General features: G+C 45.0%; 2 protein-coding genes across 2 annotated transcripts in view; one reads left to right on the top strand and one right to left on the bottom strand.

Moving 5' to 3' along the window:
- LOC124554202 overlaps window positions 1-6,186 on the bottom strand; it is a 92,606-nt gene extending 86,420 nt beyond the window's left edge. Inside the window, exons 1-2 of the mRNA XM_047128267.1 lie at window positions 5,778-6,186; window positions 3,203-3,308 (exon numbers count right to left, since the gene is read on the bottom strand). Of these exons, the coding sequence (XP_046984223.1) occupies window positions 3,203-3,308; window positions 5,778-6,098 (427 nt within the window). The 5' untranslated portion in view covers window positions 6,099-6,186. The remainder of the gene's footprint in view (window positions 1-3,202; window positions 3,309-5,777) is intronic.
- LOC124553492 (protein PRRC2A-like) overlaps window positions 1-22,161 on the top strand; it is a 1,723,518-nt gene that overhangs the window by 1,407,659 nt on the left and 293,698 nt on the right. The window lies entirely within an intron of this gene.

Here is a 22,161-nt window from a genome sequence, read left to right as displayed (position 1 = left end):
TACTGCATATACTCGTCTATACCCGCATGTTTAACCGTAATTGCAAAATATGCGAACTGGTCGATAATCCAAGTGTAGCTATTGTTCTTTGTTTCAGGAATGAAATGCCAGTTTGGTTAAGGTACTTCTTTAAGTGTTAAAGTAGATTCTGTAGTCCTAGTAATTAATTGCGAGTTCTTTTCTAGCCCACTTCCATTCGTGCAATTGGTATGGGCAGATTGGGATGTGCGCCTATGGTGAGCGTACTGTAAGACCTTCGGTACACACACCATCAGATTATTTGACTTGTCGCTCTAACGAAGTAGGCGAGTGTCAGCAATATGTCTCGTGGTCTTATCGTGGCGTGTTTATCTTCTGCCGTTAGGTCAGACGATAGAAATGCCACTTGCACGGTTAGAGTAGCAGATTGACGGTGACCAACTTTAAACAGAACTTGATTAATTTTCACAAACATTCATTAAAATAACAACAATTATAAACCTTACTTAAATTGATTCTGGATGCTATTTACAATTGACAATCCGAAGTTCCTTTGGTCTTGCTACGTTAATCTTATTCTCACATATCTCTGATACTTGACAAAGTGTCTATTCATTTATCTTCATGGCTGTGTACAGAAATATGATAATCTTATTAGGCGCAGACTGAAACTTGACTATAGACTGGTACAGCAAATGCAGACTGGTACAGACTAATCCAGACCAATGCAGACTGATGCAGACTAACTAATCGGAGGTCTGTACACTCGTTATAATACCTCGCGCATTCATGTATCACTGCGCGACTGTGATCCACGAGGAGAAAAGGTTCTACGTTAGCAGCAATCTCATTGGCTGCGTTATATATTAATACGCGGATCGGCGGAAGCAGAATTTGGTCCGTCTGTAAGGCAGCGCCATCTCCTAGTGCGGAGACGGACGAGCGCTGCGCCTGCGCAGTTGTGCTTAGCGGGGCGCGCTCTAGTGGGGAAGTTGTGTACGCTCTGACTACGCGGAACTGTGTACACAACAGTGCCAAGGTATCTTCTCGTTTATATTATCATTCCATGTGGACACTATTTTGGAGTGGAGGATGGTATTATTAATATTTTTCCAGACATTACTTCAGTGGACCATTGTATATTTCGCTTGCACGGGGTTTGAGCCGGCCGAAGTGGCCGTGCGGTTAAAGGCGCTGCAGTCTGGAACTGCAAGACCGCTACGGTCGCAGGTTCGAATCCTGCCTCGGCCATGGATGTTTGTGATGTCCTCAGGTTAGTTAGGTTTAACTCTAGGGGACTAATGACCTCAGAAGTTGAGTCCCATAGTGCTCAGAACCATTTTTTTGCACGGGGTTTGGCCTATGGTGTCTCGTGAGGTGGTAATATGTCCTTCTGGTGTGAAGCTGATGCGGAGTATGTTGAATATACCATTTGAACACAATGAACTCTTAACGTCTGGCTCTAATGCACATATACATCAGTTACATAATAGACTTGTAAAACTTTCTCCTGCGATCGATTTTCTCGCAATTGCCAGAGTAGTGCACCTTACTACTTGCACATTATGTTGTTTAAATGGCCTACTAAAGTTTGAAGTAAACCTGCGATCACAACGTTGTGGCCGCCCCTTGTTGGTTACAAGGAAGCAGGTCATCTGTAAATGGCAGCAAATAAAATACGAATCGTCCAGTTGGGCAATTCAGTTTGGAGGATTGCCAAAGCTGCAGTGAGGCTGCCGCGACGGTGGATGGGCGCAGGGCTGAGCTTGCGGCCGGCGGTGACCCGCGAAGGAAGGAACGAGTTGGCGACCGTGACAGGACGAGGCGAGGAGAGGCGGGGGCGTGGAAACTGGGCCGTCGCAGCCAGTGTTTCTAGAGACAGGGCGAGAGGCGTTTCGCAAGTGTCAGTCTAAAGGAGAGGAGCGCCGTGGCGAAATTAGCTGACATTTCGTCTGTGGTGATGGTAACTGAGTGCTAGTATTACGCCAAAGAATGATGGGGTGAAGGGGTGGTGGGGTGGGGTGGGAGGTCAACTGCGACCCTGCTGCTTTTCCTTCATCGACAGGATGAAATAACCCTCTACAAGCCTACTGCACATTGGACGAAAATAGGCGCAAATGAGGACACTGGAGGATAACGATACAAGCAAATAACTCTAATAAAACATGTAGTCTTCTTGGTTTTACGGCCTCCTAATAAACGTAGGTATGGAAACCGATTAACGATCTGTCATTCGTGGGGGACCACAGTCATATAGAACTTTTTGAAAGAAATTTCCGCCATTTCACTGTTAGTAGTTCATTTATTTTACACAATCATGATTTCGGCTTTATAATCATTTTCAAGAGCGTGTTGAAATGTTGGAACATGTTCGGCCTGCCTGTGAAGTGTCATCGTCGAAGAATATCGCCAAACAGATGTTTTCTTTTCTGACGACATTGCATATTGAAAGTCGTGGATCAAGGCAGCACGTAGATGTAGCATTTCTTTCGAAATGGATTCGATTGACTTCACACCGAAGATTAGGTAGGGATGTGCGACCGTATGGGGGATCGAAACGTTGTGAGTGGGTTCAGGATGTCTCGGTTCAAATGGTTCAAGTGGCTCTGAGCACTATGGGACTTAACATCTGAGGTCATCAGTCCCCTAGACTTAGAACTACGTAAACCTAACTAACCTAAGGACATCACACACATCCATGCCTGAGGCAGGATTCGAACCTGCGACCGTAGCAGCCTGAGGCCCCGAGAACCGCTCGGTCATAGCGACCGGCTCTGAATTGCACACTTTGCAAAAACAAAAAGGTAGTACCGTATGAGCATAGTGTCAGTGATTCTCAGCTGGAATCGGTCAACTCATACAAATACCTGGGTATGGTAATTTGCAGGAATACGATACAGAACGATCACATAAGCTCAGTTGGAGGTAAGGCAGGTTTCCTAATACACTGTGTAATAAAATGTACCTCATGCCACACATTTTCTGCCCGTTCACGGAGTATAGACATAAACTTGCAAGTACAAGTAAGCTACTGTAGGTCCCCAACAACTCTTACAACAATGATCAGTACGTCTAAACTTGTGGAACTACGAACTGGTTAGTGCACGCTAAAATGCAAATGAGAGCAGCCGTAGTAAGTAGTAAATGATGCCTTCTGTGCGATAGTTGAAGGCAAGGAAAATGTAATTACATAGAGAATGTCACACAAGTTAAGCGAACTCACCAGCGTACGAGAATATCGGGTGGTCGTTGGAGTGGTTGGTGAACTTGGTCCAAGCGCAGAGGGTGAACTGCTGGATGTCTGGGATGTCCGCCTTGTACTGAATGTACTGAAACACAACACAAACACGCCACTCTGTGAGTTACAGTCTCACATTCCGACGTCATCTAGCATGGAGCATTTTCTGTCTGTAGCTAGGCCGGCGAATGTGTTTATACATATTAGAAATAAACGAAAATGTGACAGCCCAACCATGAAAAATCTCTCTCAGTGATCGGTGTTTATGAGTTTAGTTCCAAAGTGTGCTGAATCCCCAGTACGACAACAAAAATCCATATCAACCACCATTTATACAATTAAATCTCAATACTAGAAGCTTAATTGTAAGTGTTTAATTTTTATGTACAGGTTGGTTTCATGATGATGTTACAAAGTTCAATGGATGATGAAGAAGCATAAATGAATTAATTTGAGGAAGAGACCCTGTTCCGGAAACGATCGCGTAGAAAGTTGCAATCGAAAATCGTTCTCATACGTCAGACACTGAAACTCTTCTAATGGAAGCTCTTTGCTTTCCAAATTTTGAGAGGATGAAGTGAGAATGAAAACAATAAAAAAAAGTCTACTAAATTAGAGTCCTACAATGTATGCCTTAAAAGCTATGGGGACCTGTTCAGTAAAAGAGATTTTTTCACAGTAGTAAATATGAAAAATTCCTCATAGCTCTTAAGGTATGTACTTTAGAGCGCATATTTACTGAACATTTTATTCTTCTTTTGGTCAACACTACTTCCTCCCACATCTGGAAAGCAAAGAGCGTGTGTTACAAGGGTTGCACTCTCTGAGGTATTAGGATTTTCGCTTATAAATTTCGACTCAGTCGTTTCCGCACCGGGGTCCCTTACTTCAGGTAGATACAGTTACTCTCCTCCTTCATCCCAGAAAGTCTTTAACATCATCACGGAATCACCCTCTACATTTCTTAGGCAGCTAAAGATAATCTATAACTTGTAAATAAATCAGACTCCACTCAGAAGGAAGTGAAATACGGTTGGAGTCTGTTTTCGGATGTTATTTAATCTGTACACTGAACAAGCAATAGAGGAAACCAAAGAGAAATTTGGAAAGCGAATTATAGTTCTGGAAGAAGAAATAAAAAGTTTGAGCGCTGCCGACGAGTGTATCAGAGACGGCGAAGGACTTTGAAGAGCAGTTGAACGGAATTGATAGTGTCTTGAAAAGAGGTTGGATGTTAGAAAGTAAAAAATTAAAAGTAGCAAACGAGCTTTATTAGTTCGGCAGCTGAAATATAAGCAGCAGTCAAAACGTGAAAGTTGCCCTACCTGGTACACTGACGCGGAATCTGTTACCCCGCGAACATCATACTTAACATTATCAAAGTGATTCTCTTGTGGGATAAGTTGAGTAAAATTTCATCCTTATACCAACACAACTTTTCACCATTTTTCGGACTTTCACAAAAGTCAAAATTACTGGAACGAGGGACGTATCGCACAGACAGTTCGCTGTTGTGGTGTAACTGCAGAACGAGTGTAGACGAGGTGGACTGGGTCAACAGTGTGGAAAGAAGAGTGGGCAAGGATCCTTCCAGAAGGAATGGACCACGAGTAGAACATAGGGTTGTTGGAAGGTCTCTGACGAACTGGTGGACGACAACAGCTGAAGTCTGGACAGAGGTTGCAGGCAGGGTGTCACCACGAAGCTTAGGGAACACATTACTGGAAGCTGGGTAGAGATCTCGAGTTGGCTAGCATCTTTTACATACAACACAGTACAACAGTCAACATAGACTTGATTGATTTAGAGATCGTGCCAGATGGAATATTAAGTGGCATTCTACAGTGTTCAGCGATGAGTCACACTTCTGTTAGTTGTAGCTAGATCTATGTCAACATGTTAGTGGAAGGTCACGGCAAGCAGAGGTTTTCGAGACCCATATCTCTCCTACTCTGGGTATCGTAGTGTTGAGGAGCTACTGGATATGACAACAGGGCTGATGAGATAATTGTTGAAGGGAGGCTGTGAACGTCCCACTATGTGGCAAGAATGGTAAACACTGCAGTTACACACTTCATTAACATGGCACCAAATGGTGTATTCTAACAGGATAGCGCATGACCCCACATGACAGTTTACACCACAAATGTCTTGAAGAATGTGCAGATTCTCGATTGGCCTGCCTGGTCTTCTCATTTCTGACCCACAGAGTGTGCCTGGGATTGAAAGGATGACGTAAGCTTCCAAAGAAGCCTCCAGCCAGCGCTATCACTGTACATGTAAGACACTGCATGTGTTTCAAATATGACAAGGAATTTCTCAAAACATTCTGATATTGTTTCCTTCTGTGCCACAAGACATACAAGCATGTACTGATGCGTATGAGGATCACACACTATGCTGTTGTTGATGATGGACCATCAGTCCTGAATGGAATACCCATTATGTGATGAACATCCCCACAAAATTTGATAAATATCCAATCGATACTTCATGGTGTAACACACATTGAGGTAAAGCTTGAATAATATGAAGTTATTATATGACTTATATTACTCACCTGGAAATAGAGGTCCTGTGTGAATGTGACTTTGTAGAGGGCGCACTGCCCCCCATCCGCTTCACCGAATCCTTGACTCGCACCGTATAGTGGTGAAGATATTCCTTCGGGCCCGTCCAGGGTGGATATCTTGTTGACCAAGTTCTGGTAGGATACTGCAGGCGCTGCAGAACCCAACGTCAGGCCGATGCCGGGGCTTGGGTCTGGAATGGGTCTCCAGCCTGGAGAAGAGCTGATGACAGCGCCGCCAGTGGCAGGGCGCGGTACTAGCAGCGCTGTTGCCGCTAGCAGCACCAGTTGCACTAACATCTCTGGATCCATTGGAGTGAAATGTCTGTGCTGCTAATGTTTGGCTTCAGGTAGCAGTATTGTCGAAATGTAAACAATATTGTCCCTTCCCACACGTATTCTCTATTATTCTGTTTGTTTAGTGAAAAAAATGTTTGTATCTGTTTATAACTTCACATTAATATCCATTCACTGTCGAGAAATATAGCACCAAGAAATTCTGATGTAAACATGAAGGTGACGCCTTTCCTTCAGAAAACTGTTCTCACTGTTAATAAAGATAGTAATGTCTGAATCCTTGTTATACCGGTATGTTAACGGGACATTTATGAATGACAGTCTGCTGTGCAGTAGCTTTGCTTGCAGTTTGAAACTTGATTCTTGCGAATTATTTCCCGATAGGCTGAAGTTTCGTCTTTCAGAAGGCAACGTGAGGGAAATCGCACAGGATATTGCTTGTAAGCCGCGTTTGGCTGTGTTTCCGTCGCGAAATTTTGTCGGCGGTGCCGAATGCCGCAGATTGCGAAAACAGACGACTGTCTGGCCTAAGAAGGCGGCAGCAGGCGTGCCAACGTTTGTGAGCTAACGGATCTCAGACGTTGCAAAGAAAGCGTCTACAAAACTTTCGTGTTTCTTGCGACACTTGGCGATGTTTTCACTTTTTTTTTTCTTTCCTCTCCCTTTCAATCACACACTTTTTCTTCTCTCCTTGCTTCGTTCCCTAAATTACTTTTTTTACACTGTTACTGTGCTCCCGGTATGGTTTGCATGCGACAGAGCTTTGGTCGCGTTTTAGAAAGCCGAGCCGATTACGCAAGCTTTGCGTGTGGTATGTTAATTAAAACCACTTTCTAGTCACACTGCGGTTTCTGAAGTGCCGGTAAGTGCTAGGCGATGTCACGGGACTAAATGTTGGGACTGTCTTCTTCGTTTTCTCTTCCTTATCTTCGCTTCAGCTGATTGGACATGCGCCGGGTTGTTGAGTCTGGAACAAAAAAGACAGACGTTTGAGTTAGACGATGAATAGCGCCGAATAGCGAATTATCACAAAAGCCTGTTATCAAAGTACGTTGCGGAATGCAATATTTCTGTGTGTTGGCAAATCATACTTTCCTATACTTGTCATACAAATTATAACGTCAGCACACCAACAAAGCGAAACTCGACGCTGAACACAACAGAATAGGCACACTACGTAGAAGGAAAATCGATATGTTTTCGTTTTTCTTTCTAAATAATAAATTTTTTTGAAACAGATACTGGCAGAACTAAAGCGGTGAGGAGGGGGCGTGAGTCGTGCTGGGGTAGCTGAGATGGTAGAGCACTTGCCCGCGAAAGGCAAAGGGCCCGAGTTCGAGTCTCGGTCCGGCACAAAGTTTTATTCTGGCAGGAAGTTTCATATCAGCGCACACTCCGCTGCAGAGTGAAAATCTCATTCTGGAATAAAGTTTTTTGTTGGATTTTATTGTCCAATATTTCATCTTATCCATCCACCTCTTGATATTCGTTCATCTGTTCAGACAGGAATGTAAAATATAATATAGCACAAAAAATGCCGTGGGCTTGTGTATCGACTTAGGAGGCAGCTTCAGACACATTCAAATCAAAACATGCTGATATATTCGCGCATTTTTACTTGATAGTATTAGTGCCCATGTAATGTAATATAATGCATCGTCTAGGGAAACGTGACATGATGCATGTTACACTCCTGGAAATTGAAATAAGAACACCGTGAATTCATTGTCCCAGGAAGGGGAAACTTTATTGACACATTCCTGGGGTCAGATACATCACATGATCACACTGACAGAACCACAGGCACATAGACACAGGCAACAGAGCATGCACAATGTCGGCACTAGTACAGTGTATATCCACCTTTCGCAGCAATGCAGGCTGCTATTCTCCCATGGAGACGATCGTAGAGATGCTGGATGTAGTCCTGTGGAACGGCTTGCCATGCCATTTCCACCTGGCGCCTCAGTTGGACCAGCGTTCGTGCTGGACGTGCAGACCGCGTGAGACGACGCTTCATCCAGTCCCAAACATGCTCAATGGGGGACAGATCCGGAGATCTTGCTGGCCAGGGTAGTTGACTTACACCTTCTAGAGCACGTTGGGTGACACGGGATACATGCGGACGTGCATTGTCCTGTTGGAACAGCAAGTTCCCTTGCCGGTCTAGGAATGGTAGAACGATGGGTTCGATGACGGTTTGGATGTACCGTGCACTATTCAGTGTCCCCTCGACGATCACCAGTGGTGTACGGCCAGTGTAGGAGATCGCTCCCCACACCATGATGCCGGGTGTTGGCCCTGTGTGCCTCGGTCGTATGCAGTCCTGATTGTGGCGCTCACCTGCACGGCGCCAAACACGCATACGACCATCATTGGCACCAAGGCAGAAGCGACTCTCATCGCTGAAGACGACACGTCTCCATTCGTCCCTCCATTCACGCCTGTCGCGACACCACTGGAGGCAGGCTGCACGATGTTGGGGCGTGAGCGGAAGACGGCCTAACGGTGTGCGGGACCGTAGCCCAGCTTCATGGAGACGGTTGCGAATGGTCCTCGCCGATATCCCAGGAGCAACAGTGTCCCTAATTTGCTGGGAAGTGGCGGTGCGGTCCCCTACGGCACTGCGTAGGATCCTACGGTCTTGGCGTGCATCCGTGCGTCGCTGCGGTCCGGTCCCAGGTCGACGGGCACGTGCACCTTCCGCCGACCACTGGCGACAACATCGATGTACTGTGGAGACCTCACGCCCCACGTGTTGAGCAATTCGGCGGTACGTCCACCCGGCCTCCCGCATGCCCACTATACGCCCTCACTCAAAGTCCGTCAACTGCACATACGGTTCACGTCCACGCTGTCGCGGCATGCTACCAGTGTTAAAGACTGCGATGGAGCTCCGTATGCCACGGCAAACTGGCTGACACTGACGGCGGCGGTGCACAAATGCTGCGCAGCTAGCGCCATTCGACGGCCAACACCGCGGTTCCTGGTGTGTCCGCTGTGCCGTGCGTGTGATCATTGCTTGTACAGCCCTCTCGCAGTGTCCGGAGCAAATATGGTGGGTCTGACACAATGTGTTCTTTTTTCCATTTCCAGGAGTGTATGTTGTATAGCATGACACACGCCAACATATCATCTAACATTGCATCTGCCATGTCGTGCAATATGATACAACGTGTCACTAAAATTTAGGATGCATGCATTCCCCTCTGGGATACTTCCTATTATAGATGCAATCGAACTCTCGGATATTTACTACTTCAGATGAATCTGATTTCACTGTCAACAAGCATATGAATTTGTGTCTATTTGTTCTTACACTGGACATCATACATGTAACAGGAGGTGAGAGTGGAGAAGAAATGGTCCATTTGGAGGAAAAAAAATCAACCTTCCCCACAAATAAAGAACATGTTTTAGTGCCCCCCGCCCCCGCCCCCAAGGAACAAGTCAACCCCCAAAAATTTTATCGCCACAGAAAATCTTTTTCAGCTATAACACGTAGGCTCTTTAGCCACATTATATTGTATATTATTTACTGTAGATGGCGAGTCTTCTGGATTTTGGGCACAGGGCCATGTGCTTTATAACCTGTAAATTGCAAGGTGCAGGTGTGCCAACATCTTGCAACCAAGAGAGCTCACTACGCTTGGGAAGTAGGGTTAACTCGCAAAAAAAAAGCGCGAATATGTCAATAACTTTTGATTTGAATGTCTTTGAAGCTTCTAGATAAATCGGAAAGCTATTTCCCTTCTTTTACGTTGCTAACTCTGCCCAGGACACACGTCCGCCTTTTTTGTGTTGTTAGAGGAGCATTTTTTCATTCTGGTTCCCAGCTTTTGCTCTATCACAATTTCGGCATTAGACCGCCATAGCTTGGCAGTCCATGTAGATTTTTTGTTGACTAGGGCGATTGATTCGATACGGGTTTTTAATTCTCGACCCATGCTGCTTGTATCTTGGCAGCGGGTAAAGTTTTCTACCTTCTTACAAAATTTGAACTGGTTCGCACAAGTTTGAGACAAAGGAGTGACGAACTTAAAAGAAACCCGCAAAAAAAAAAGAATGAAGCTAGATTTTTTTGAGTTTAAAATTTTATCGTAAGAATGCATTTTTTTATTTAGTTGATTCACTTTAAACCGTTTCTGCGCACTCATTTCACGTAAGAACGAATTTTACGCTCTACATTTAGCTCGGCTTTAAACCATAGTATCTAGACAACGGATAAAGATTACTGGATTCAAAAAAAAATTTTTTTTTGAATCCAGTGCTTCCAAAACCTCCACGAAAAACTTGTTTTTTGCACATAATACCCAAACCAAGCAAGGCTTTTTCAAACGGTTAAAACTTCTCTTCGACCAAGGTTCGACACACCGGTGGACCTAATTTGAACCATCAGTCTCGCAGCAGCCCGGAGTTATTTAATGATGACTGTTTTTGCTCGTAAAATCCGAACAGTGCACATACAAATGGTATCATTAGCTGAGCAGTAATTGCAGCCCAATTAAAATCTTTTGTAAAAGGAATTAACGGATTCGAACAATTTGCCTGAGCGCCGGTTCGTCGTCCAAACCTTGCTTAATAAACTGTAACATAGTTACTGCAAGACAGATGTTCGCATGTCTATACAAATGACCGGTGGTCCGGACCAAACCAAAAACTTTTCACCCCATATTCCGAGCTCAAATGCAACCGAGCAGCTAGCCCTACCCAAACCACTATTTAGCGCGCAGCCTTCTCAAACATATTTGTCACTGCGCTTCCGAGCTATAACTATTGATGCAAAATGTTCTTATCCCTCTGCTTATCCACCTAGACTTCTGTTTCTTGGAAATTTTTCACTTTCTTCCGTCCTGTCTTTGTTCTTATATCTCTTCCTATTCTTTCCTCAGTATTATTCCTCCTTACCTATTCTTATCCTCCCTACCTATTCCTCCCTCACTACCTATTCAACCCTCACTGCGTCTTCTTTTCTTTGTACCTATTCTTTCATCACTTCTAATCATCCATTTCTTTCCTCTCAATGTGTTTTCTGTACTCTTCAATATCTTTCATTTTTTTTCATTTTGTTTTCTTCTCACTCTTCCAAATCAATCCCTTCTTCACATATTCTCGCCTCTCTCAGATCTTCATTCACGTCTCCCATCTTGATCAACTTATTCCGTTACTACACTCAAAATCCACTAAAACATGTGTTCCATAGTCTAGTCGCTGCCTATACAATTCATCTCCTGTATTGCTCCTTCCAACGCCATTTTCGCTATTCTTGAAGTCCTACTAACGTCTTCGTGCCTATGGCGAACTTTTCAATAGCTTTCTTTCCTTTCCTATTCTTTTCAGTCTCACCAGCATAATAAAACACAAACATGACACCACCCTATCTAGGCACACATCTATTACGATTACCTACACCCAAAAGACTCATTAACGTACAACTATATTAAGGATAATGCTGATACATGGTGAAACAAAGCTCTGGTGGGTGGTTTGCGGGTTTAAACCATCTCAGGATGTGACCTTGCGGTGCATTTGACCTGCGGTCGTCGCACGGTGGCGCTGGCAGCAGTCCACATACGCAGAGGTGTGTTGGTGCATTTCAGAGTACGGTGCAGCGAGTAAGTGTGCAGACGTTTTCAGACGTGCTAATGGTGACTGTGTGTTGAAAATGGCTCAAAGAACACATATTGATGACGTTATGAGGGGTAGAATACCAGGGCGACTGGAGGCTGGTAAAACACAGCAGGTCATAGCACGGGCCCTCCGTGTTCCACAAAGTGTGATCTCAAGATTATGACAACGATTCCAGCAGACAGGAGACGTGTCCAGGCGCTACAGTACGGGACGTCCACAGTGTACAGCACCACAAGAAGACCGATATCTCACCATCAGTGCCCGCAGACGGCCACGGAGTACTGCAGGTAGCCTCGCTCGGGACCTTACCGCAGCCACTGGAACAGTTGTCTCCAGACACACAGTCTACAGACTACTGAACAGACACGGTTTATTCTCCCGGAGACCTGCAAGGTGCATTCCACTGACCCCTGGTCAGAGGAGAGCCCGTAAAGCCTGGTGTCAAGAACACAGTACATCGTCATTGGAACAGTGGTCCCAGGTTGTTCACGGACGAGTCCAGGTATAGTCTGAACAGTGATTCTCGCCGGGTTTTCATCTGGAACCAGATACCAACTCCTTAATATCCTTGAAATGGACTTGTATGGAGGTCGTGGTTTGATGGTGTGGGGTGGGATTATGATTGGTGCACATACACCCCTGCATGTCTTTGACAGAGGAACTGTAACAGGTCAGGTGTATCGGGACGTCATTTTGCACCAGTATGTCCGCCTCTTCAGGGGTGCAGTGGGTCCCACCTTCCTCCAGACGGATGATAACGCACGGCCCCACCGAGCTGCCATCGTGGAGGAGTACCTCGAAACAGCAGATATCAGGCGAATGGAGTGGCCTGCCTGTTCTCCAGACCTAAACCCCATCGAGCACGTCTGGGATGCTCTCTATCGACGTATCGCTGCACGTCTTCAAACCCCTACGACACTTCAGGAGCTCCGACAGGCACTGGTGCAAGAATGGGAGGCTATACCCCAGCAGCTGATCCAGAGTATGCCAACCCGTTGTGCGGCCTGTGTACGTGTGCACGGTGATCATATCCCATACTGATGTCGGGGTACATGCGCAGGAAACAGTGGCGTTTTGTAGCACACGTGTTTCTGGACGGTTTTCTCAACTTACCACCAATACCGTGGACGTGGAGACCTGTGTCGTGTGTGTTCCCTATGTGCCTAAGCTATTGGCGCCAGTTTTGTGTAGTGCCACGTTGTGTGGCACCACATTCTGCAGTTATCCTTAATTTATGAGCATGGGTGTATATGTGTGTGTGTGAGGAGGGGGGGGGGGCTCGAACTCTTACAGGAATCGGCGAAATGCCGCTAATAATAAGGATAATGGGCAAAGAGCGTCACATTAGTAGTGTGTGGAAAAGTCGAGGATTTGAGTTTGACAGGAAGCGTGGAAGGGTAGTCTTAGCAGTTACGGTGACCAGCTCAGTGGTCAGAGCACATGGCTAGTAAGCAAGAGGCCAGAGTTCGACTCCCAGTATGGCACAAATTTTCAACTTGCCCCACTGATTTCAATCAGTGCCCGCTCATAGCCACTGTCTCTAATTCCTTTGTGTCTTAATACACAGTTGTCACACATTTGGACAAAAGGGGCCATTATGTGTGGAGAAAGAAACCTGAAGGCGCCTGAAACTAACACTCGGGATATTTCAGGCACCAGTGCCGTGTGACTTTACCTTTCCTCTTTCTGTCTCTTCATACTTCGCTTTACCTGTTCCCTTAACATCCACTTGTAATGCCATGTTACAAATGATCCTGTCTTTGCCACAAGACAGCGTAATTTGACAAACAGGTTAACTGCAGTACAAGAATTAAAGTATAACACGTGAACTGCTTATTACGTATTACGCCACCAATCTCTGCATTGCCACATGAGATACTGATGGGCCTCATACGCTAGGAAATGAGTTTAGAAAGTCAGAGTGTAGCGAAATATCGATAATTAAGGAAGTGCATGTCGTATAGGGAGCACTTTCACTCGTGTGTATCGGGCTGGCTGATACGGCCTTTCACGGAATACCCGGAAATCGCTTTTTCGCGGCGCGGTCGTTGCAAAAGCGGCCTCTTCCGTTCTGGATACACTTGCGTTTGACACCCGTTACGTCAGCAATGCGCCGATTTCTCGCGAGGGAAGTGTCTAGTCAGCTAGAGCAGTTCCCACGTCTGCTGCAGCTTCAGAGTGATTAACGAAGATATGCAAATACTTTAATACGTTATTCTACAAGTAAAACTAAAGAAAAAAGTTCGTATAAATATAGGTCCGCAAATGTTTAGTTACCGAGTTACGGCTAATAAAAGATTTTGCCTGAAATTTAGCAACTTCGCTAGTATAAAGCCATCGCAAAAGTGCACAAGGTTAAAGTAAAGCGCGATTTCTATTTATTGTGTTGTTATTGGTCTTGTGAATCTAATAAAACATGTCCCACGCGTATATCTGCAGTAGTTTTTCAGAACATCCAGAGAAGCAAAGAAGTAATTTCGTAAAATTTTTAATTTATTAAATAGTTGGCACCATTTATTTTTTAAATTCCAGACAATTGCGCAGAGTTTTCCAGAGAAGTTGTAGAGAATTTAATTTTGGAAAAATGATGGTAATAAACACCATATTGCCGGCGTTGTGGCCGAGCGGTTCTAGCCGCTTCAGTCCGGAACCGCGCTGCTGCTACGGTCGCTGGTTCGAGTCCTACCTCAGGCATGGATGTGTGTGATGTCCTTAGTTTAGTTAGGTTTAAGTAGTTCTAACTCTAGGGGACTGATGACCTCAGACGTTAACTCCCATAGTGCTTAGAGCCATTAAACACAATATTGGCTTATTCCTCTGTCGAAATTTTGTAAGGCATCCCAATTTCATAAATAATCTACAACAGTTACTATGTGGTTTCACTTAAATACACTATTGTTATTATGTTCTTCCACTGAACAATAGAGAAATCTCGTTTCATGGTTGGGAAACGACTGAAACAACTCACTAACGGTTGCCAACAATGGCATAAACGTTTCTACATTCTTAATGGAAAGCAAACAAATTTACTTGTATAATAATCTTTGCTTCTCTGGATGTTCTGGAAAGCTACTGCAGATACACGTCTGGGACATTCTTTATTAGATTCACCAGACCAATAACAACGAAATAAACGGAAATCGTGCTTTACTTTAACCTCTTACGGTTTTGCGGTGGCTTCATATTAGCCAAGTTGCTAAATTTCAGGCAAAATCTTTTATTAGCCGTAACTTCGCAACTAAACATTTGCGGGCATGTTTTTTCTTTAGTTTTACTTGTAGAATAACATCCTAAAATATTTGCATATCTTCGTGAATCGCCCTGCGTATCTACTAATGTACTGCACCAGTGAATGGCCGTGGGTGTTTTGTACCAATATCACCGATTTCGTATCCCATACCATTCGCGCATTGAACGAGGAACTACCTACATGCGTCATACGCGCCCTAAGCTCTCTTTTTATCTTAACAGAGTTCTACACGATGCACCTATCGTACAGAAGCCTGCACCAGCGCCCCAAGCGTGCAAGTCTGCTACCGCCATATTTTCGTTGGCCCTGTTACGCAGTACGCCTAACGCGAAAGTCCGCACCAGCGCCCCAAGTGTACATATTCGGAACTGCTTGCTTACGTCGTTGAGTGTGAAAATTGATTTTTTTAAGGTGTTCTTTACTCGTATTGAAACTTCTGAGAGGACTAGCTTCGTATTTATATACTGTTATCTTGCGCAGCTATAATGAAGTTACGTTATGATTATACAGAATTGCAGAGTACAGTGTTCCTTTCGTGTACAAGCAAATGACTGAGCTAACGTTTCATAGCATTTTGAACATGGGGGACGTAATTATCTATACAGCGTTTGCCATGACAGTGTCGGCCTTAGTCGTCAGGAGAAAGGCAGAGCGAGGACGTAATGGCAGGAACGGGAATAGGGTATTCGACTTTTACTGGAAATTGTCTGAAACGGTTAAATATCTCGTTTTAAGTTAATAACATGCTTTTTCCCTCATGAATTTCGGTATTTTTAAAAACAGACGAAAATTAAATCCAAATAATTTGAAAACCCGCTAAAAGGCTCCATTTCAGCCATGTAGTGCTTGTGACGTCACTGGCTACCACACTGCCCCTACAGTCGTATTCACACTGGTATCTTATCTGAAACTTAATGCTTGATGCAACTCTTTTTAAGAAGGAACTGAAAAGCCATGTAACAATTTGTGACCACATTATTCTTCTCAAACAAGCCGCTGAAGAAAATAATTTGCTACTTGGAACTGTGTCCACTGATCATGCTGTAAAGCTCTTCGATTTTTGACGAAGTTAAAAATTAAATATTGCTCGGAACCTAGTAGGGTATGTAATAAGACCAAGCCGTTACGATAAAATGAAAGTTGTTTCTGCTTAAGCACTTTTAAATCACAGTGTTTCAGCAGCAGTAATAATAATAATAATAATGTCGTGTGACTAGGGCCTCCCGTCGGGTAGACCGCTCGCCTGGTGCAAGTCTTTCGATTTGACGCCACTTCGGCAACTTGCGCGTCGATGGGGATGAAACGATGATGATTAGGACATCACAACACCCAGTCCCTGAGCGGAGAAAATCTCCGACCCAGCCGGGAATCGAACCCGGGCCCTTAGGACTGACATTCCGTCGCGCTGACTACTCAGCTACCCGGGACGGACAGCAGCAGTTAAGTATACAGTAGAACAACAGATACTTTAAGGTTCTGCTGCAGTAAATTTTAGAGACATAATTTTCCGGAGGTTTAAACTAATGACACGGAGGAACATAAAAACTGCACAGCGCAGTCCGCAAACACGAGAATGCTGCGTGTTCCGGACGAGTGTTACTACGCTGTCTGAAAATATGAAAATTGGGAAAAGCGGTACCTGTAAAACTGTGGTAGTTCTGGCAACAAAAACAGCAATAACCCAGCTTTAATACGGTTCTGCTACTTACTGCTACGTCACAATGGAAGTCGCTATGCAGTTGGGTTTCTCCCGTTTCTTCTTTGGGAAATATAAAAGCCCGGTCTAGCCGCTACAGTCTGGAACCGCGCGACCGCTACGGTCGCAGGTTCGAATCCTGCCTCGGGTATGGATGTGTGTGCTGCCCTTAGGTTAGTTAGGTTTAAGTAGTTCTAAGTTCTAGGGGACTCATGACCTCAGAAGTGAAGTCCCATAGTGCTCAGAGCCATTTTAAAAACCCGGACTGTTTTCGAAGAACGAAGACACCATAACGCATCAACTTTCGGAAGGTTTCAACTATTGTACTTCACAACCTTTCCTTACATCGTCAATTAAGAGCTGCAAATGCGTTTTCCATCACTAAATAACTAAATTGTTTGCAGAAGAAGTACCGAAAAACACTAGTAAGTTTACGTAAGACTCCTATAACAAACGTAAACTATGTGATCAAAAGTATCCGGACACCCCCAGAAACATACGTTTTTCATATTAGGTGCATTGTGCTGACATCTACTGCCAGGTACTCCATATCAGCGACCTCAGTAGTCATTAGGCATCGTGAGAGAGCAGAATGGGGCGCTCCGCGGAACTCACGGACTTCGAACGTGGTCAGGTGATTGGGTGTCACTTGTGTCATACGTCTGTACGCGAGTTTTCCACACTCCTAAACATCCCTAGGTCCACTGTTTTCGATGTGATAGTGAAGTGGAAACGTGAAGGGACACGTACAGCACAAAAGCGTACAGGCCGACCTCATCTGTTGACTGATAGAGACCGCTGACAGTGGGAGAGGGTCGTAATATTAATAGTCAGACATCTATCCACACCATCACACAGGAATTCCATACTGCATCACGATGCACTGCAAGTACTATGACAGTTAGGCGAGAGCTGACAAAACTTGGATTTCGCGGACGAAATTCTGGAACATGTAACACCTCGGTTCAGTTTACAGTGATAAAAGCTATAGAAAGAATAATTTAAAATTAAGAATTGAATTTTTAGAGGGGAAAATTGTGTAGAATGAGAGTTCGGTAATTGCAGATGAAAATTATAGTATATCAGCAAGTAGTTTAACATATAAGTACAGCAAAGCCACGGAAGCTCCGTCACAGAGAAGGCAGTGACGTTAATCTCTTGTGGTGAAAAACCTATAAAAAGGCCTGAGCGTCATTATTGCCGCCTTTTTTGCTTCATTGTTTCGTTAAAGGGGGGGAGCCCGTGTCAGACAGCGAGACAATAATTAGATTGGACTTTATCGTGTTAAGATTCACGATAAACTGTTAGAATATTACAGAGATTAGAAGTGATGTAGTGTACGATCTCTGACTGTTGGTACAAGGTGCATTCAAGTTCTAAGGCCTCCAATTTTTTTTCTCCGGACTGGAAAGAGTTAGAAACATGCGCATTGTTTTAAAATGAGGCCGCGTTCATTGTCAATACGTCCCAGAGATGGCAGCACCGTACGGCAGATGGAATTTTACCGCCAGCGGCGAGAATGAGAACTGTTTTAAATACTTAAAATGGCGACGTTTTCCTTACTTGAACAGCGTGCAATCATTCGTTTTCTGAATTTCGGTGGTGTGAAACCTATTGAAATTCATCGACAGTTGAAGGAGACGTGTGGTGACGGAGTTATGGATGTGTCGAAAGTGCGTTGGTGGGTGCGACAGTTTAATGAAGGCAGAACATCGTGTGACAACAAACCGAAACAACCTCGGGCTCGCACAAGCCGGTCTGACGACATGATTGAGGAAGTGGAGAGAATTGTTTTGGGGGATCGCCGAATGACTGTTGAATACATCGCCTCCAGAGTTGGCATTTCTGTGGGTTCTGTGCACACAATCCTGCATGACGACCTGATTTTGCGAAAAGTGTCATCCAGGTGGGTGCCACAAATGCTGACGGACGACCACACGGCTGCCCGTGTGGCACATTGCCGAGCAATGTTGACACGCAACGACAGCACAAATGGGACTTTCTTTTCGTCGGTTGTGACAATGGATGAGACGTGGATGCCATTTTTCAATCCAGAAACAAAGCGCCAGTCAGCTCAATGGAAGCACACAGATTCACTGCCACCAAAAAAATTTCAGGTAACCGCCAGTGCTGAAAAAATGACGGTGTCCATGTTCTGGGACAGCGAGGGCGTAATCCTTACCCATTGCGTTCCAAAGGGCACTACGGTAACAGGTGCATCCTACGAAAATGTTTTGAAGAACAAATTCCTTCCTGCACTGCAACAAAACCGTCTGGGAAGGGCTGCGCGTGTGCTGTTTCACCGAGACAACGCACCCGCACATCGAGCTAACGTTACGCAACAGTTTCTTCGTGATAACAACTCTGAAGTGATTCCTCATGCTCCCTACTCACCTGACCTGGCTCCTAGTGACGTTTGGCTTTTTCCAATAATGAAAGACACTCTCCGTGGCCGCACATTCACCAGCCGTGCGGCTATTGCCTCAGCGATTTTCCAGTGGTCAAAATAGACTCCTGAAGAAGCCTTCGCCGCTGCCATGGAGTCATGGCGTTAGCGTTGTGAAAAATGTGTACGTCTGCAGGGCGATTACGTCGAGAAGTAACGCCAGTTTCATCGATTTTGGGTGAGTAGTTAATTAGAAAAAAAATCGGAGGCCTTAGAACTTCAATGCACCTCGTAGCAATGGAGTATTAAGGGGATTTTAGGACTGTAGTGCTAGATTGGAACTTTACGGACATACAGACGGCAGAAACTCAAATTATCTGCTGATACGAGTGAATTCAGGGGTACCGATATTCAGATATTAACGTGTGGACTTTTGAAAGTGTCGTGTGCCGTTAGTTGCGAAAATGGACATAGAGCGCGTGCATATCGGCATTTGCGGACTATTTAGATTCCTCCAGGCTAGGAACCTTTTAAATAGACCATCACCATCTTAATCCTTGAATATAGAGTGAAAGTGAAATACAAGAGTGTTGTACTTATTTCATTTACCTAGTACTAATTAGTGGAGGTATTACGGAACCAAAGCTATTCACCAGTACGTCAGCACCATCTAGCGGAAAGCGTAGGCATTAACTAACGCGCTAACTGAAGTGAAGGTTTACGTGTTTTACGGACTGCTTAATATGAACTTTTGTGACTCTTTGACGTCCCCACTCCCTCCGAAAGGTGGCGCAGGCTGTCTTAATGATAAAAGGGGAGAGTTTTAGCCGGGCAAATTACCAAATAAAAGCGATATTTACAAGACTCGCAGTAATAGCAGAACACAAGGCCCGCACCTCATCGGAGAGTCGTCGCTGTCACGTCGGGAAGTAAAGCCGGAAAACCTACCGACGATACGTATCTACGAGCAGACGTCGACGTGGAGTACCTAAAATCAGGGAACCACAAGAGAGTTGTGGATGCTTCAAACTCAGTACAGCACTCGTGGCTGCCGCACCGCGGTCGCGAAGTGGGGCCGAGGCAGTTTCAGATAAGTTTTTACAGTCTGACGATAATTTATGGATTTGTAGTTTTAGCTTGACGATGTCCACTATGGACAAGAAGGTTGGGTTATCACGACTGAAACGTAGGTAAATTCTAGGTCAACGGTGCAACTCAGGCTGTTGAATATTAAAATTAAAAATATATAGTTTTGTTTCCAAATTATACTGTGTCAATTAAGTATGATTTACGTCCGTAAGATGCCGACACATTTCGGACACAGCCGCAACTACTTGCAGCTAGCTACTGGGTCGCAGCGCACACCCATCATGCCAGAACGATGACTTATGTATGAAAGCGGTCTGGTCGCTATATCCGAGGTACATAGGCGAATCGTCTCAGGCAGTAGCGTCGTGTGAGTGAACAAGCGAGAGTCAGAATCCTAGGTATCTGGATGCTTCCAAATACAAGCGCGCCTATTTCATTCCTTCGACACATCACGCGACCGCTACGGAAAAAAAAACCGGAGTACTCTTGGATTTGGAAGTCTGTTGACATCCTCACGGAATTGTAGAAATTTTCACCTCTCTAAGGAGAAGCCACTGGCTGGATTGCTGCCACTTGAGAAGTGAAAGAGCGTGGCAATGAATTTGAACGACCCATCTGTGTCACCGCTTCCTTTTGATGTCGCGTTCGCAAAAGCATCTTGCCCTGTGGTGGCAGAATGGGTTTGGAAAGCGAATGGGACGTGTCTGCCGGCTCGTACAGTTAAGTCGGACCGGTTTCTCGCGAGAATGCTATCGCCCGTCCAAAACCGGATATCCGACCCATTATCCAGTTCTCTCACGGCCGCAGAAGCGACTTACTTCACTGCTACAGGTTTCTTTATTCCGCCCGCGGGCCTACCGTAAAGCACATACCGCGCTAAACCATACAAAGGCAACTAACCACAGTGGACGAAAAAACTATTCAGGCCCAGGAGAGACCACCCGTATACCACGTACCACGACTTCTAGCGTTGATAATGGCTAGGAAGAGTGCCCGCAAGGTTCTGCAGGTATCCCATATCCAGTTGAAGCCAGTCATTAATGATTACATCCCGTGGAGCTACCAAACGTTGGGGGTGTCGATTGCTGTGTTTCACCTGCTGCTCCACAAAAATATTTTCTTAGAGATTAAGACCCGGTGAAAAAATTTAGAAATTTGTGGTAAGATGTTATGGGATCGAAGTGCTGATGTCATCGGTCCCTAAGCTAACATGTCCGAAAGAACAGACACCATATCCAAATAAATACACTACTGGCCATTAAAATTGCTACACCAAGAAGAAATGCAGATGATAAACGGGTATTCATTGGACAAATATTTTATACTAGAACTGACTTGGGATTACATTTTCACGCAAATTGGATGTATAGATCCTGAGAAATCAGTACCCAGAACAACCACCTCTGGCCGTAACAACGGCCTTCATACTCCTGGACATTGAGTTAGACATAGCTTGGATGGCGTGTACAGGAACAGCTGCCCATGCAGCTTCAACACGATACCACAGTTCATCAAGAGTAGTGACTGGCGTATTGTGACGAGCCAGTTGCTCGGTCACCATTGACCACACGTTTTCAGTTGGTGAGAGATCTGGAGAATCTGCTGGATAGGACAGTAAACATTTTCTGTATCCAGAAAGGCCCGTACAGCACCTGCAACATGCGGTCGTGCATTATCCTGCTGAAATGTAGGGTTTCGCAGGGATCGAATGAAGGGTAGAGCCACGGGTCATAACACATCTGAAATGTAACGTCCACTGTTGAAAGTGTCGTCAATGCGAACAAGAGGTGACAGAGACGTGTAACCAATGGCACCCCATACCATCACGCCGGATGATACGTCAGTACGGCGATGACGAATACACGCTTCCAATGTGCGTTCACCGCAATGTCGCCAAACACGGATGCGACCCTCATCATGCAGTAAACAGAAACTGGATTCATCCGAAAAAATGACGTTTTGCCATTCGTGCACCCAGGTTCGTCGTCGAGTACACCATCGCAGGCGCTCCTGTCTGTTATGCAGC

Source organism: Schistocerca americana, chromosome 11 (assembly GCF_021461395.2).
Source record: "Schistocerca americana isolate TAMUIC-IGC-003095 chromosome 11, iqSchAmer2.1, whole genome shotgun sequence".
Taxonomy (NCBI): domain Eukaryota; kingdom Metazoa; phylum Arthropoda; class Insecta; order Orthoptera; family Acrididae; genus Schistocerca; species Schistocerca americana.
This window is presented reverse-complemented; position numbering and strand designations above follow the sequence as displayed.